At 41.4% G+C, this 18,219-nt stretch overlaps 1 protein-coding gene across 2 annotated transcripts in view; it reads left to right on the forward strand.

Annotated features, from left to right (window-relative positions):
• Positions 1-18,219, forward strand: part of LOC120522845 (E3 ubiquitin-protein ligase SH3RF3-like) — a 649,404-nt gene that overhangs the window by 588,104 nt on the left and 43,081 nt on the right. For both annotated transcript variants that reach the window (XM_039743546.1, XM_039743547.1), the window contains one exon: positions 5,748-6,097. In XM_039743546.1, the coding sequence (XP_039599480.1) occupies positions 5,748-6,097 (350 nt within the window). The remainder of the gene's footprint in view (positions 1-5,747; positions 6,098-18,219) is intronic.

Genomic DNA, 18,219 nt, shown 5'->3' on the forward strand with positions numbered 1-18,219 from the left:
CTGTTAAAGCCCACTGCGGCACTGCTTGTGTGATTTTGGGCTATACAAAAAATAAATTGTATTGTACTGTATTGTACTCCCACTCCCACACATAGTCAGTCTTGCTCACAACAGGTCAATTTAGACTTTCAACTCAACCTCATCTTCTTGTGTTTGGGATGCTGGATGAACGTGAAGTTCTTATAGAAACCCACCTGGACATGGGGAGAACACAGATTCTCCATACGGGAATGGGTGGGAGTTGTATCCACGTCTCTAGTGCTGTACACTTTTACTAGGAAACCAAACCTCATCATTCACTAAGTAAAAGACGGGAATTAAATGTTGCTAATTTAGCTTATCCTTAAATTTTTCTGCTCATCATTTTTTCCACCTCCGTTTGAAGCTAGTTGTACGTGATTGCTTTTGGCTGCATCCTGCTTTCTGCCTGCTTTCCTGAAGATTTACTTTTGCCTTAATGCTGGAGCTTTTTAATGCTTTTCTCAACTCTGATTTGAAATCTGCACTCTCCACACTTAAGCTCAGCCATTAGCAATGCAAATCCCCGCTCTCTGAGTTCAGCTCGCACTCTTTTGCTGAAGGGGGGATTTGCATTCGTCTTGCTGGTCGGTGGGGTGCACTCACTGAGTGTAATGAGGTGTGTGGTTTTCACTGCCCTAATCGGAGGAGAGAAGGCAAGAGCAGCAAGGTGGGTGTGAGATCAAAAGCGTGTTCTTGCAGCAATGGGCACTGAATGAGGTGCCAGTCCTCCAAAGGGCAGATTCAAGTATACAGTGTGGAGTGTGGAGGTGGTAAGTAAGAACCAGGAGAACCAAAGATATTTTGGCATGCCAACTGAGCATAGTTAATACTTTTAGTGCAATTGTCCAAAAAATAGAATGAATGAAAGTGGTGCAACTGAAAAACAGGCTCTTTTAGCCTCGAACGCTTTTCTAAACTCTAAACTTTCATTCATTCAAGCCCCCAGCTTTATACCATCCCAGCCTTGAGGGGCGTGGCTTACTGTAATGGGGGTGTGACTGAGTTGACCTTCATGGGCGGTTTCTCACACCTAGGGAGGAGAAAAGAAAAGATATGGTTAGCTTTGGTGCCCCCTCCTGTCCCAGCAGGTTATTGCATACCTTGTTCCAGCCTGGAAGGTGATCCTGAGACGCCCGTGCGTGACAAAAGATTAATGAAAGGCCCCAGAGCAGGGAAGGAAAAGTTAAAGGTGTGGCACTCAAGGAGTGAAAAGTCAGTTGTTTAACCACTAGAGAGCGCTGGTGTGTTCATTTTTTAAAGCCGGGGCTTTCTCGGTTATCTGCTGACCCTTATCAGCGTCACAGTTTGTTTGTGACACTGATAACACAGTAACTGTTATATCACCGTAGTCCCATTCAGGGATCACAAGGTCCAGAGCCTGCTTAGGCTTCACTGGAGGTGAGGCAGGAAATAAAAGATAAGCTTTAATAAAACATACACATGTTAATCCAGTTCAGGGTCCTTTGGGACAGAAGCCATTGTGGTAATACTGGGCACAAGGCAGAAGTCAGCTCTAGACTGGATAGTAGAATAGAGTGGGTAGCGCTGCTGCCTCGCAGTTAGGAGACCCAGGTTCACTTCCCGGGTCCTCCCTGCGTGGAGTTTGCATGTTCTCCCCGTGTTTGCATGTACTCCTCCGGGTGCTCCGGTTTTCTCCCACAGTCCAAAGACATGCAGGTTAGGTGTATTGGCGATCCTAAATTGACCCTAATGTGTGCTTGGTATGTGTGTGTGCTCACCCTGCAGTGAGCTGGTGCCCTGCCCAGGGTTTGTGTCCTGCCTTGCGCCCTGTGTTGGCTGGGATTGGCTCCAGCAGACCCCCATGACCCTGTAGTTAGGATATAGCGGGTTGGATAATGGATGGACTAATAAATAAAACATTACATTCTCAAACCTGCTTATTCGCCTGCAGGTTCATAGGAGCCAGAAATGGCTATGGAAAGGTACTATATAAATATAATGTATTATTATTATTATTTCATTTGTATATGATGGCTATTAGTTAATAACTGCTGCGATGTACTTGTCCTGATCAGGGACCTAAGGTTTAGCCCAGCACTTTATGGAGAATGTGGGCGATTTCCACGAGTGCAATATTCTGTACCTCTTGGTCTGTTTGGTGTCCTGGCAGGTCCCGTAGGTTCTTATTGAATTCTTTTTTGATGTTAGCAAGAGCCCTGGCCACCACGGGCACCACTCTAGTCCTGGTGCCCCACATCCTGCTGATCTCGATCTCCAGATCTTTATATTTGCTATGCTTCTTTGAGTAAGATGTTGTTTTTATTTGGGACTGCTGTGTCAACCAGCAGGCATTGCTTGGCTTAGTTGTGATGGACCACTACATTAGTATGGCATGATTGGTTTGCACTGAGGTTGTGGGTTCAAATCCTGCTACGGACACTGTGTGCCAAAATAAATGTAACCACTTGTATCATAAATGTTGTAAGTTGTCTTGGATGAAGGATTCGGCCAAATAAGTACATGTAAATGTAAATGATGTTGGTGTTGCCAACAGCCACCAGCATGTGCTGGTAGAATTTCTCAGGCATTTTTCCACTAGTGCACCACAGATCGACCAATGTAGATATCTTTCGACCTTATTCTGCTGGTTTTGTATTCAGTAGTAGCGCGCATTGAACATCCAGCGATGACATGTTCTCCTCAATCAGTGAAGTGACTTGTCCTCAGATACAGAGACTAGCTTGGCAGTTGGTCTGGGGGGCTGTGATGTTATTGTCAGAGTGCTGTTCTGGATCTGAACATTCTGTAAGATCTGGTCAAGCTCAGTGTTGGTGAACCTCTTGTTGTTAACAACCTATCTACAAGTGTTTGTGAGAGTATTCACACTTACTGTTTGCTTGTGGAGATGTTACCGACCATGCCAGATTATGAATGTTCCCTTGGCCATTCTGTCATCTGTGTTATTCTCCTTGGCATAGTAGACCATACCATTTCCTTGTGTTGTTCCTTTGCCCATGGGCTTTTTGTTTTTGAGCTATTCGTATCTTCTAGACTCTGCTTATCATGTTGATGCAGTTTTAAGTTAGCCAACTTGAGTATTGGACTCAGAGTGTAGACTATGGAGAACTGGCCAAACCCATTGACAATTTTTCAATCCCAGCATGTACTGCGTTCAATCCTTTGTTATCCACGTGACAAGCAATGTGGCATGTATTTTGTTGACTTTGTTTTTATCATTTTTGCTTTATTGCCCTGTGCTAAGTTGGCCATGGTGTTAACAAACTGCTTTTGAGAATGGTGTTGCTCTGCCAGTACCATGAGGAGGCAGTGTGTGTGCTTCGTCACCTTTATTATTATGATTATGAGTATAATTATTATTATTAGTATTGAAGAATTTGGGAACAAAATAGGTACCGACCCTTGACTGGGCATTAGAATCACTATACATAAGATAATATGGATGATGTTTAAAAAAGGGGTTAATCCAATTCATCATGTAGGGTGAAGCATATTATAGCAACATTGGGTACAAGGACCTGGACTGGAGGCCAGACTAACTTTGATATAATATTTTCACATTTTCTTTAATCCAATTCATGGTCATAAGGGTCAAAGCCTTGTTAAGAGGGCAACCCTAGACTGAGTACCAACTTTGCATATATGGTATAACCTTTGCAGACCTGCTTGATGCAGTTCAGTGATCACACAAGGCCGCACAGGTTAGCATTTCACAGTATTCTGTACATGTGGCTGTCTTCTTCTTCTTCTTCTGGCTGCTCCTGTTAGGGGTCACCATAGTGGATCATCTTCTTCCATATCTTCCTGTCCTTGTCATCTTGTTCTGTTACACCCATCACCTGCATGTTCTCTTTCACCACATCTATAAACCTCCTCTTAGGCCTTCTTCTTTTCCTTTTGCCTGCCAACTCTATCCTTAGTATCCTTCTCCCAATATACCCAGCATCCCTCCTCTGCACATGTCCAAACCAACACAATCTCGCCTCTCTGACTTTGTCTCCCAACCGTCCAACTTGAGCCGACCCTCTAATGTACTCATTTCTAATCCTATCCATTCTCGCCATGCCCAATGCAAATCTTAGCATCTTTAACTCTGCCACCTCCAGCTTTGTCCCCTACTTTCTGGTCAGTGCCACCGTCTCCAACCCATATAACACAGCTGGTCTCACTACCGTCCTGTAGACCTTCCCTTTCACGCTTGCTGATACCCGTCTGTCACAAATCACTCTTGACACTCTTCTCCACCCATTCCACCCTGCCTGCACTCTCTTTATCACCTCTCTTTAATAACCCTAAAAAGAGGGTCAGGTTCCCATTCTGACAGCATTGACATGAGAGCTGCAGCCTGTTACGGCACCAAGAACGATCCCTGGACTGGATGCCAGAACACCTATTATGATTTCTAATATTATTTTCTCTGGAAGTTAAAGTTCTGCTGACAGCGCGCTTTCCTAAACTGATGACTATGTTCTTAGGCTCAGCACAATGATGGATTAGTTACTCATTCTTCTGGCCTGTTAATTGAACACCGTGCCCTGTTGTGGAGGCAGACATTCTGAAAGATGTGAAGAGGTGGCTAGGTTGATTCATTGATTTATGCAGCGTGCTTTTTGAAGGATAGGGAAAGCAAGGCAAACCTTGTCAGACGCTGCTTCTGTGGGCCAAAAAAGCCTACTCATGTTGGCACAATCTATGGAATTCTGACATCAGAAGAGCAAAGTAGAAATTAGCAAAGAAACTGAGGTGAGTTGTATTAAAAGTGAAACACATACCAGCTTAGTCCAGGTCAGGGTTGTGGGGGAATGAAGACTTACTTTGTAACATGTGTCATAAGGTAACCCAGTGCATCATAGGGCACATACATGTACCATTATAGAGAGCTTAGATTCACCAATTAACCCTTTCAGCCCTGACATCCTATTGCTAGTACATAAATATGCAGCCATTTTTGTAAAGCACAGGTATGTTTGCAGCCATTGGAACCGGGTGTGCTACTTTTAGCACAGACTGGAGAGACTGGCATCCATTCCGCAAAACACGGAAGTGAAACAAGTAGTATTGAAGTAATTGGCAGCTATTGTATAATACTGATGATAATTTTTTGTTTTTTTCATTTTTGAGCTTCCTAGACACCCCAAAGGTAGAATATCTCACAAAATAATTTTTCCCATAAAAATCCAGAGCCGAAAGGGGTGAACATTATCTGCTCATGGTTGGATAAGTGAAGGGAAAAATGGGGTCTTCAAAGGAAAATAGTGTGTAAACTCCATTCAGGCGATGACCAGGGATGGGATTTAAAACCTAGGAAGGGGAATCCAGGGGGCAGCAGCAGCACTAACCATCGGGTGATGACTCAGAATAATTCATATATTTTCACTGAACACATCTTGCCAGGGTTAGTGCAGTGTTAGTGCTGCTGCCTCGCAGTAAGAAGTCCAGGGTGGACATCCTGCATGGAGTCTACATGTCCTCCCCGTGTCTGCATGAGTTTCCACTAGGTGGTCTGGTTTCCACCCCCTTTCCAAAGAAATGCAGGCTAGGTGAATTAGCGATGCTAAATAGGCCTTAGTGTGTATGTGTGTGTGTTCACCCTGGTGTCCTGTCTGGATGTTGTTCCTGCCTTTTGCACCGTTCTGGGTCAGAAAATGACACCTTGCCTGTTACTTTTGTCTTCTAGGAGATCACATGTGAACTAATGAGAGTCTTTTTTTTCTTTTTCTTTCTCTTTTTTTTCTTTTTTCTTCCAGTTCCAGTGCACCCTCAAGCCCAGACACCGGAGCGGCCCACGGCCACCGTCCCACCACTGCGAACGCAGAGCTCACCATCTCGCTCCCCAGTGACTGTGGTTCGACCACACGCAATGCTATCTCCTCAGCATGTGCACCAGCCGCCAATCCCTAGTACGTCAGGGACCCTTTGTGCCCGACCCATTATTCCACTGACCTCGGCCGCTGCCGCTATCACCCCACCCAATGTGAGTGCAGCAAATCTGAATGGAGAGACCATCAATGGACCGCTGCACCAATGCTTACTTTCTCTCGCTCCAGCCAACAATTCTCCCACCTTGCCAAAAGGAGAAGAGAAGAAAACTGAAAAGGTAGGAGTGTGATTGGTTCAGCATCATGTGGTGTCTGCAAATAACACTACTGTGCTTAAACTGCACTTGTATTTTAATACGGTTTTACCTTTCTTCTTTAATGTCATCATTGTAAATCACAATTTTGATATTACAGATTATTTCTGTATTGCTTATTTTTGGTTTACTGTTATTTTTACTAGTACTGTTCAATTTGTTGAATTGGTTACAGTGCCATTTTTGTTTGCATATTTTTCACAGTCACCAGTGATGAGCAAAACAGGCAAATTTTGATTTGCATACAGCTTTGCAAAACTGACACTAACATTTGTTTTACAGGTGAAACTCTGTAAAAAAAGGTTTTTGAGGTGGAAATCAAGAAATAAGGTCTCGTTCTCACGTTGCTTACCAGAGTATTTTTTTTTTTCCATATTGCACATAATCTGTCGCATCTCCGTCAAATCATTCGGTCATTCACATGCTTATTTACCACATCATCATAGACGTTACTGTTGTTCTGAATTGGAATCAGAACCAGACTGAGAAGGGAATGTGAGACCTCAGAAAGGCCTCACCCCAGTGGACTAACCCCAGTCCTACTGGCCCACTTCAACCCACTCAGGTCAAAAAATCGTGAAGCCTCTAAAAGTAACTTTAACGCCCCAAAATATCAAAACGTGTCTTTCAAAGAAAGCAAACCATAAAACCTTTTGGTTGAAGAGACATCTCAAAGGACTACATGTGGGGAGTCAAAAACTTGCAGTTAAGTTGTATTGATGTTTTATTTGTATGAGCTTCACCAAGTCAAATTCCTTTACTTATTGATTGCATACACCCTGTGTTTTCATGTTTTTAAATATTAATATTGTAATACACATTTATAAGCACAAGTTTTATTGTTTACTATTTGGAATTTTTTTTTTTAATTTTTCCCATTTATTTATTACTAGCCGTCCCCCGCAGCTTTGCCCACATATTAGTGAAACAGGACAGTGAGGAGGGACCTGCCTGGCTCCCCATTCCTGACATCACACTTTCCCCTCCCCTCGGCCCGCAGCCTCTGTCTCGGAATATAGCGTGAATATATCGCTCCTGCAAGTGAACTATGATTCTTAGCATGATGAGAAAAATCACAAAATCAACCGGAATATTCAAGCAAATTCTAGAAAAAAACCCGATCTAAATCCGTTAAGTTGTTCTTTCGTTCGCTAGCTAAGTGGAGATAAGAAGCGCACTGAGACTGGAGTGTGAGTAAGGAGGGCCCTACGGATTTGCGAAAATAAATTGGTTCCGCAAACGAACTATGATACTTAGCATTATGAGAGAAGTCACAAAATTAACCGGAATATTCAAGCAAATTATAGAGAAAAACCTGATCTAAATTCGTTAAGTAGTTCTTTCGTTCGCTAGCTAAGTAGAGATAAGAAGCGCACCGAGACTGGAGTGTGAGTAAGGAGGGCCCTACCCCCTTCCCCTTGGCCCACTGCGTGTCTCTCAGATTCATGAAAATAAATTGGTACTGCAATGGAACAATGATCCTAAGCATAATGAGAGAAGTCGCAAAATTAACCGGAATATTCAAGCAAATTATAGAGAAAAACCTGATCTAAATTTGTTAAGTAGTTCTTTCGTTCGCTAGCTAAGTGGAAGTAAGAAGCGCACCGAGACTGGAGTGTGAGTAAGGAGGGCCCTACGGATTTACGAAAATAAATTGGTTCCGCAAGCGAACTATGATACTTAGCGTGATGAGATAAGTCGCAAAATCAACCAAATTGTTCAAACAAATTATAGAAAAAGCCCAATCTAAATCTGTTAAATAGTTTGCTCGTGAAAAGTGGACAGACATACAGAAAGTACAGACGTTGGATTATAGATATATATGACTGTGACATTTGTCACATTGTAGCATCCCCAGAACCTCCATAATAAATGCAGCCATGGTGTAAGTTCATGTAATCCTTTAGTTGGATCAAAATAAACAACAGCTTCAATTCTAAGTAATCCAAGTGCTATGTTCATTTCAATTTCAATTAATTTTTGGGCTTTGACTTTAATTTTCTGGTTTACCCGGGTGCTTTGGTTGCCCATAATATTTTTGATCCTTTTTTTTATTTGTTTGTTTTACTTTGACCCTTACCTGTTCTAGTTATTTTCTTTGTGGTCCTTCGTCACTCACAATAAATCCAGAAACTGTCTCATCACAATTATCTTTTGGCAGTGTTACTACTACTACTAGAGGAGCAACAGTGTTCTCCACTATTGATTTAGAAAGGGCATACTTTCAGCTTTTGCTTCACGAAGAGAGCCGTGATCTGACTGCCTTTATTACTCATGAAGGACTGTTTAGGTTCTGCCGGGTCCCATATGGGTTAACATCTGCTCCATCTGCTTTTCAAAAGATGCTCGCTACAATCTTGTAGGAGTTGCCAAATGTTGCAAACTACTTAGATGATATAATTTTGTTGGACGACCATGATTGGACACTTCAAGCAGTTCTTAAACACGTAAAAGATGCAGGATTGCAGCTAAACGAGTCAAAATGTCATTTTAATCAAGCCAGTCTGTGTTTATGTGGGTCATACTGTTATAGCAAAAAGAATAAAACCTGATCAGGAGCATCTTGCTGCTCTTCTGCATGTTCCAACTCCAACTGATGTTACGTTCATTCCTTGGATTTGCATCTTGGTATAATAAGTTTATCCCAGATTTTGCCACCATTGTAGAACCCATACGCTCCTGCCTCCGCCAAGATACGCAGTTTTCCTGGTCTGAGGAAGCTCAGCACCGCTTTCTGTCAGTGAAACGGTTGCTAATTGACAGTCCAGCTTTGGTCTTATTTGACCCTGATTTGCCTACTATAGTTTCCACTGACTCGTCTGATTATGGGCTCAGAGCTGTCCTAGCTCAATTCCAACCTGACCGTACAGAGCGAACTGTTGCCTTTGCTTCTTAGAACTCTTACTGCTGCTGAAAGGAAATATTCTACAGTTGAAAAAGAAGCTCTTGGATGTGTGTGGGCTGTTGAAAAATGGAGGGCTTACTTGTGGGGTTGTAAATTTATCCTCCGTACTGATCATTAAGCGTTGACCACTCTACTCTCCTCAAAAGGGTCTGATCGTGCAGGCATGTGGATTGCACGCCGGACAGCATGACTGTTGTGTTTCAACTATACTGTTGCTTACCATCCTGGGTCACAGAATTACATTTCTGATTGCCTTTGCCTGCTGCTGCTGAGGACATTTCTGCAACTGAACCTGAGTTTGTGGCAATGTTGTCTCCTGCTCTGACTGCCCTCTCACCTGGTGAGTTTGCTTCTGCCTCTGCCTCTTGCAGTGAGTTGTCTGCTCTGCGAAATCAGATTACCTGTGGTTGGCCTTCTTCCCTTAATTGCAGTTGACACAGTTATGTGTCCATATTTCAGATTACAAGATGAATTTAGTTCACAAAACGAGTTTGTGTTCCGTGGTGCCCGTCTAATTGCTCCTGTTTCTCTGCGCCATACCTTGGTAGCACTTGCTCATGAAGGTCACCAAGGCATTGTGAGAACTAAACAGCGTCTGCGTGAGCTATACTGGTGGCCAGGTACAGATGATATGGCCGCAGCTCAAGTTAAAAATTGTCAACTGTGCCAGTCATCTGACAAGATCGCTAATCCTTCTGCTGCACCTTTACAACCTGTTCCATTGCCATTAGAACCCTGGCAAAAGTTGGCCATAGATATAGTGGGTCCATTTGAAACAGCTGTCTGGAATTGTTGTTTTGCTCAAACCCTCATTGATTATCATAGCAAGTGGCCAGAAGTTGCCTTCACTGTTTCTGTCACTGCTCAGAATGTTATAGATTTCCTCACTTCAGTCTTTAGCAGATTTGGAAATCCACATTCCAAATGTGGATGTCAAATCCAAATGTCAAACAATGGATGTGAATTCACATCAACAGACGGCAGCATTTCTGAAAGAAAGAAATATACAACACATTCGAACTTCAGTATACCATCCAGCTGCAAATGGTGCCATTGAAAGATTTCATTGTGTTCTCAAAGGCTGCATCCAATCTGCTATATTACAAGCGAAACCTGCCATCTCAGAATTCCTTCATGTATATTGTGCAATACCACAGGCTACTACTGGAGTTTCTCCTTTTGAATTGCTTCATGGCCGGAAAATGTGAACATGCATCAATGTCCTTCCTCCTCCTATTGCCTGCAAGGCTGATGATGACACTGTTGGTAAGAGAGTTTCTTCCCTTCAGCAGAAAATGAAAAACTATATAGATACCAGACATGGTTCACGGATTCCTGTTTTTCAAAAAGGGGACAAGGTGCGTATTCAGTATCCAGTACATGTTCCAAAAGCACACCAGCACGAAACCCACCAGAAGAAGACCCATCCAAAGATATGACTCCTCCTGAAGCGCCTGAAGAAGAGGCGCCACCCGAGGAGTTTTAAGTCCTCTGCATCGTACTGCTACTTCCTCATCATCATCAATATCATTCATCATTGGTGTGTACCCGTACATTTTACTGTATTTTAATTAAATGAAATTATTATGTATTTACTCTACTTATAACAAAGAAAATGACAGCGCATACCAAAGAAAACGCGCTTGTATGAATTACAGTACGTATAGCGGTAGCATCGGTATTTTACATTCTAGCGCCGCGGGAGACATAGCAGTACAGTACTGTACAGTAGACGGGTTTACCTTTACATTCTGTTTTTAGGTAATGTATTAATGTATTAAGCTGAGATTGCAATGGAGTTAAAGTGCTTTGGGGCATACTGTATTTAGGGTTTAAACTATAAAAATAGGCATTTAAAAGGCATTATTTAACCACATCCAAAAGTCGCGGTTTTTCACAATTCATGGGTGCTCTAGGAATGCAACCCCTGTGAATTTTGGGGGTGTACTGTACACACACCTTTGCTTTCCCTTTCGGGGATCAAATTTTGGATGTCGGCAATTGAGAGGACGTTGACAGGTGTTTGCTGACTGGCCGACCAACCACAAGTGTTACTTGGCAGGTAACCATCCAAATAATCAGATTGCAATTCAGAACTAAGAATGTAATACTGTACTCCAATCTTCACCTTGGCAAATAAGCAAACCAGCTGCCATGGCACAACGTCAGAGGCTTTGCCTCAAGAATTGACATCTGAGATTCGATTCCCATAAGGGGAATCAAAGGTGCGTACACCTGATAGGCTCCAAATAGTACTCTTTATATTATTTGGCAGGTACTGTTCCATATACATATATATAGAAATATAAAAAAAATTAATACTGAAGAAACTGGCACTACATCTCTTATTGCAGTTCATGTGGCCTATATGCTGTACAAAGCTTGTCTCCTCAATTAACTATTAACTATCTCTTCATCATTAACATGAGGTGGTCTTATAAACATTACACAGATTCCTTTTTCTCATTCTGGCACCTTTACATGTTCACATAAACAGTCCCTAGTCTGTGCCGCTTCTTTGAGTCTTGTCATACAGTTGCCAGCATGAGCACTTTCCAAGACAGGAACTTGGATCTCCTTTACAAACAAATCCAGAAAGATCGATACTTTGGCTTTCATTTTCTTTTCATTTTGTGCCTAACACCTTGTAGTTTTGTATCTGCATCGTCAATGACAGCCGTTCAGCTGTTTCTCTTTCAATTACCAACAGTTGCATTTGGTTGACTTAAAACTGTTAATACCTTGTGTCGCTGGCTGTTAAACAAATGAGTTAAAATGGTTTCTTTACAGTCAGTGCACTGAATCAAGAGCAGTACACAGAAATGGCGTAAAATATGATGTGCAAATCTCAGTTTATTTTTCAAATTGAGGATTATTGTCATGTGCACATACAGGTCGTAGAGTGGAATTTTTACATGCATGTCTCCTTAGAATAAAGATCATAATATAGTACCAGGAAAAGACACTAGATAGATACTGTAGATAGATAGATAGATAGATAGAAATGAAAGACACTATATAATAGATAGATAGATAGATAGATAGATAGATAGATAGATAGATAGATAGAAATGAAAGACACTATATAATAGATAGATAGATAGATGTGAAATGCACTATATGATTGATAGATAGATAGATAGATAGATAGATAGATAGATAGATAATGTATAGACATTAAAGAGGATCAATAATGACTAGATATGAAGACACTCTAAAAAAGAGTTATTTTAGTGTGAGAGGCCTCTTTTTATCATTTACTTTATATTTTTGGGTATTTTCTTTTTTTTAATTCCCGGGGAATTTTTGACTTTTTACAGAAGCTCTCTAAATATAAAATACTCTAGATTATTAAATAAGTATATACACACACTGTAGTCTGAACACACAACAGAATGACTTTAAATGAAGGAAATTAAAAAGAAGGAAAGAACCGCCTTGACAGTCCCAGTCCCTGTGAAGCCTTATGCAGGTGTATAGCTGTTGGCATAAAGGACCCCCAGTCATGTTTCTTGACACACTCCTGCTTAATGATTCGTTGGTTGAAAGTCCTCAGTGATAGCGCGCCACAGAGAGGATGTGCAGCATTGTTCACAGTCACTCAGTTTTCTCTTCATTCTCTCCTACTCTGCTACCACTGAGCTTGCCCTTTTAATTAGTTTGTTTATCCGGTGGTCCTCTCTTGGAGTGATGTTACCTGCCCTGTACAGCCCTGTACACCACAGCATAGAAAATCACACTAGTCATCACAGAGTTTTAGAAGATATGAAGGATGTCCCTTTAAATTGGACTGGACTGCCAACACTGATGCTCTGTGTAAGAAACTATACTTCCTTAGAAGGTTGGCATCCTTCAACATCTGCAATAAGATGCTTCAGATGTTCTATCAGACGGTTGTGGAGAGCGCCCTCTTCTATGGGGTGGTGTACTGGGGAGGCAGCATAAAGAAGAGGGACGCCTCACGCCTGGACAAACTGGTGAGGAAGGCATGCTGTATGGTAGACATGGAACTGGACAGTTTAACATCTGTGGCAGAGCGACGGGCGCAGAGAAGGCTCCTGTCAATCATGGAGAATCCACTGCATCCACTGAACAGGATCATCTCCAGTCAGAGGAGCAGCTTCAGCGACAGACTGCTGTCACCATCCTGCTCCACTGACAGACTGAGGAGATTGTTCCTCCTCCACACTATGCGACTCTTCAGTTCCACCCGGGGAGGGTAAACGTTAACATTATTTAAAGTTATTGTCTGTTTTTACATGCATTTTTATTACTCTTTAATTTAATTTTTTTTTTTTTGTATCAGTATACTGCTGCTGGATTATGTGAATTTTCCCTTGGGATTAACAAAGTATCTATCTATCTATCTATCTATCTATCTATCTATCTATCTATCTATCTATCTATCTATCTATCTATCTATCTATCTATCTATCTATCTACCTACTTTAAAAGAACACAGTCCCCTAAGGAAAAAGAGCCTGCTCTGCCCTTTCTTTTATAGTTCCTCTGTGTTATGAGACCAGTCCATCCTGTGATTAATGTGGACCCCAAGTGCTCGTATAGGAGTGGACCACCTCTACATCCACACCCTTAATATTGTCTGGACATAGAGGCTCTTTGGTAAGAAGGAAGTCAATAACCAGTTCCATGGTTTCGCTGATGTTACGTTGAAGTCAATTCTTTCTCCCCCTGACTAAGTTCTCCTCCTGACTCCTTTCCCTGTCTCATCCCCCTTATCAATACACCCCATAAGTGCAAAATCATCAGATGAACTATAGTCGGAGGAGTTCAGAGAGAAGGAGACAGGACAGTTCCTCGTCAATGTAAGAACATGTTACAGAACACAGTTATCTGCAGTGTCTAGTTTACATTCAAGAACAAGTCCTCTTAAGATTCACATTTGTTTCCTGCCAAGGCCCTGTTTTTTTTTTGTTTTTTTTTCCTGTGTTGAGGGATTTATGTGAGTCTTGAATAAAGATCTCACAAGCATGTCAAATCCACTAGGAAACAACACATACTATATCAGGAAGCTTCCAAATTAAAGGAAGCCCTGTAGGAAAGTGAAATGGCAGATGTGTAAGTGGCAGAGGAGGAACATCAAGAATGCCACTTTCAAGTCAGTCTAAGAAATCTATGCTCAAAATTAGTCATTTTCACTTCAAAGCACTATTAGCATGCCCACATAAGCATAAGTTTATTGTATTATTAAGCTTTCAGTAACAAATTTATTAGGCATAAAAATTATATGATGTGTGTCTTGAGTACTACTTCTGAACTTTAGCAGAAAAGCAGACATGATGCTGTGGTCACAGAGGAATACGTGAGGAATGCAAGGCAGAATGTCACAAGTGCTTACATGCTGTGCTTTGAGGCCATCTAGTGGCCAAAAGAACAAACAGCAAGCTCTTTCTGACGGTCCGTCTTTGTGTAGTTCTGCACCTCGATAGCACTTCCACAGAGCAGATGGTAGTGAGTATGTTGTGGGTGGTGGGGAAGCAGGCAATGTGTTTCTGCATTGTCAATGAGAATCGCCCATTGGTAGAGATGAGTGAAATTATTCAAGTGATATTGAGTTTGCAGAAAACCTTGGGGTTTTGCTTTGCAAAAAAAAAAAAAAATACTTGCAAAATAAATTGTATTTCATAACCAGTGACCAATGCAGATAGAGAACAGTTACCTGCCAACACTTCAGACGTCCTTCTTCTTTACTATAATCCACCGGTCTGGGTGCATCTGGTCCATATCAGTTCACAGAGATGACGTTACCTATGGTAGCTCCAACCTTAGCAGTGAGATGTAGAAGAGTGGCATAAATGTGCCGACCGGCAAAGCACGGGGACGATGAGAGCGCGTGACACTGCGTGGAATATTGAAGAAGTGGTGTCACCATTGGAGGGCAATCCAAGAATATCCTTTAAGGATCAATGTCCCTTGCTTTCCACCCCAAACAACTTTAACAACACCACCTTATTGCTTTTTTGCATTTTGCAAAAACAAAATCAGATACAAATGTCATTTTAGAGGCAATTTCATAAAACTGCATGTGAAATGAAACTCTGCTGAGTACCTCCTCACTACCCATTATACAAATGGTTAAGCTGCCATTGTTAGTGGCAGAAGGGAAAAAGTGTGCCTAATGGACAAAATCGTTTATAGAGCAGGTGAGAAGACGTTGTTAGACACAAAACCAAAAAAGAACAGTCATGAAAACAGGGCCAAATTTCGAGGTCGGTAATGCTGAAACATGTGACCAAAAAAACAAAACGCTAAGCAAAATCAAAGTCAAGCATTTCAAAGTCAGAAGTTCAAAAACACAAAATTTTTGAAAAATAATTGTGACGCAAACTGTTGTAGTTTTGAAATTATCCCAGAGCTAGAATACCAGGGGTTGTATGCCACCATCTTAAATAGCATCTAAGGTTGTGACACAAGCAGCCCTATAGAGATTGTTTGATGGTAACCATGAGGGCAACATGGCTGTATCCATAGAAAAATAATACAAAATGGTGGCATCCATATATTAAAAATTAGTAACAGTGAAAATCCACAAATAATATATGAAAAATAATAGTAGACCTAAGACTAATCATGACAGCCTTAGCAAGTGCAGAAGCCAGTTCCTTGACTTTACAATCTCTAGCATTCCCACATGGGGTGCAGAACGTCTACTGAAGGTCTGATCAGAGATTTGCATAACAGAAAATATGATTTTAGAGGTGGTTAATATTAGCTTTATTGATGTGTACACCTCTACTGGCATTCCAACAGGTGGCACATAATGTCCCCTGCTTTTGCGAAACAGGAGCTATACTACATCATGCAACCCTCCATTCATTTTCTTAACGCACCAGTTCCATTTAGGAGTTGTAACCTGAGCGTTGGTCACCAGTCCCTCACAATTCCCACACACTCTTCTAGCAATCATTTCTTTATTTAATTCACTTAGAACATTGCGGAGCGCCATTTTTTGTAAATCAACCTGTCCTGTCCAGGTCCTGTCTGGTTTGTGATGGCCCCAGTCCATCACAGGGCCTACACAAACATAGTCATGCACATATACTTATGTCCACTTCTCCTTTGGCAGAACTGATAATGAATTTAATTTAAAAAGCTTGTCCTGTTTAAGTCTTGTTTAGGGATTAACCGAGTAACATCCGGTGATGGTCAGGAGCCAGCCTGAACAGGATCCCAGGGCAGTGCATGGCACACCTAACCCATGGTGAAATGCCAGTCTGTTCAACAGCACATCTCTAAACTGTGGTGAAAAACAACACCAACACGGGGAGAGCAGGCATAACCCTTATAGTATATTGTACACAAGTACGTATGGAGTTTAAATATTAGTTTGAAAATGAAGCTCCAGTTAAGCAGTTATGACACATGGCCAATTTAAATTTTAGTAGCCATTAATAATTTGTGGCAGTACCTTTACAACTGAAATTAGTTGGAAAAAAAAACAATGCAGTTGGTACATAAAGAAGGGCAAGTATGAGCGGAGATCATAAGTGGACATCATTCTCTCCATTCCTGGCAGTCACTTTTAATAATCAATACCCCATCTCACCACCGGGGGCAGGCATTTCAGTGTTGAATGCCTGACTTTCAGTCTCCTAACAAGATGGAAAAGGAGGCAAACGTGGAACTGCTGGGAGGGTGGCAAATGGGGCCACAAAAAAAGTTGGTACACTAGCTCTAACCCACAGATTGGGTTTCTCATGTGACCCAGCCTTTTAAGGACTGGTCTCAGCTACCACACATGGCCCCTTTTAGCCAACAGTGACCCCATTCTCATAGCTACAATTGGGGTTAGTTTAAATTCACAAAAGTAGAGTTTGTGACAACACTTAACTGACTGACAAGAGCCAGAGAATAAAGAAAGAAGATGGTTAAAAAAAAGTGAGTTTAGCAGAGGCGCAAAACTGGGCCCACCTCAGCCTTGTAAATGAGGAAACTAATAGCTTAGAGAGGCCCAGAGATCTGTGAAGTTTGAGTTCCCTTCTGTTTATTTAGTACTTTTTACTTCTTCCCCATAAAGATTAGCTTGGCATGTTTATTATCTTGCCATTTGTCTGGGTTCAGGAATGTTGTGAGAAAAAGATTTAGTAATCCTAGAAGTCAGGGGGTCTCCAGCACTACTATGTCTTCAGGTTTTCATTCTAACCCTACTCTTAATTAGTGACCAATTTTTGCTACTAATTAACTTCTTTTCCCTTCATGTTAATAGCTTGGTTTTTAAGACTAAGTCCTTTAAATTGATTCTTTTTTCCTTAAACGCCAACCAAGCAGAAATGAGATGTGAAGTCAGCTAATAGATAACTAAGTCAGGGCTTTAAACTCCAACCAGTTTCTTAATTAGTAGCCGATTCTTGTTATTTAATTTGGTTAATTCCATATCATGTTGGTGTTCTCATTCTACCACAGCAGACATTTCCAAAACTGTTTCTACTCTTCTTTCAAAGTAGTTTGTGGACCTGAGCAGATCAGCATTACTCAGACCTCCAGTTTTCTTCATTTTCAGATATTGTATGATGGAGACAGGTTAGCTGCTCATCTGTTGGCTTGTTTACTTTTGCATTCTATTTTGGCTACTAATTAAGGGAAAAAGAAATAGCTGAGGAGTCTGAGTCTTAACACTAGAATTCCCTGAAGCCTATGAAAAAAGTTGTAATCCCGGGCCACCTTAAATTCCTTTGCACCTTCTCATCTGCATCTTTGTTTTGCAAATGTGTTGATCAGCACCGGCAGCAGGCAGCCTGCTATCCCATTTCCTCCACCGACACAGCTAAAGTTCTCCCAGCTCAAGTCTGTTTATCTGAGTGTGAGGTGTCTGGAGTTGTACAGCGTTAATAATATATCGTTATTTGGAATATGTACATTTCATGTGTGTTCTAGGTCTACAACAATCCATGTAAATGTTGGATGACAGGAAAAATCGAGGCAAGAAATGTTGAACACATAACTAGAACAGAAACTTTTTCCATGTTATAGTAATAATGACGTGAAATGTATAATGTGTGAAGACTGAAATCCAAATAATCACTTTCACAAAAGGTGCCTTTATTCAAGAATATAATAGAAGAAAAAAATTATTTAATTTACACATTGCTTTCAATATGTAAAAACCAAAGCACTTTTATCAATCGCACGGCTGGTTTAGAGGTAAGAACAGCTGCTGTTA

Source organism: Polypterus senegalus, chromosome 2 (assembly GCF_016835505.1).
Source record: "Polypterus senegalus isolate Bchr_013 chromosome 2, ASM1683550v1, whole genome shotgun sequence".
NCBI classification, from domain to species: Eukaryota; Metazoa; Chordata; class Cladistia; order Polypteriformes; family Polypteridae; genus Polypterus; species Polypterus senegalus.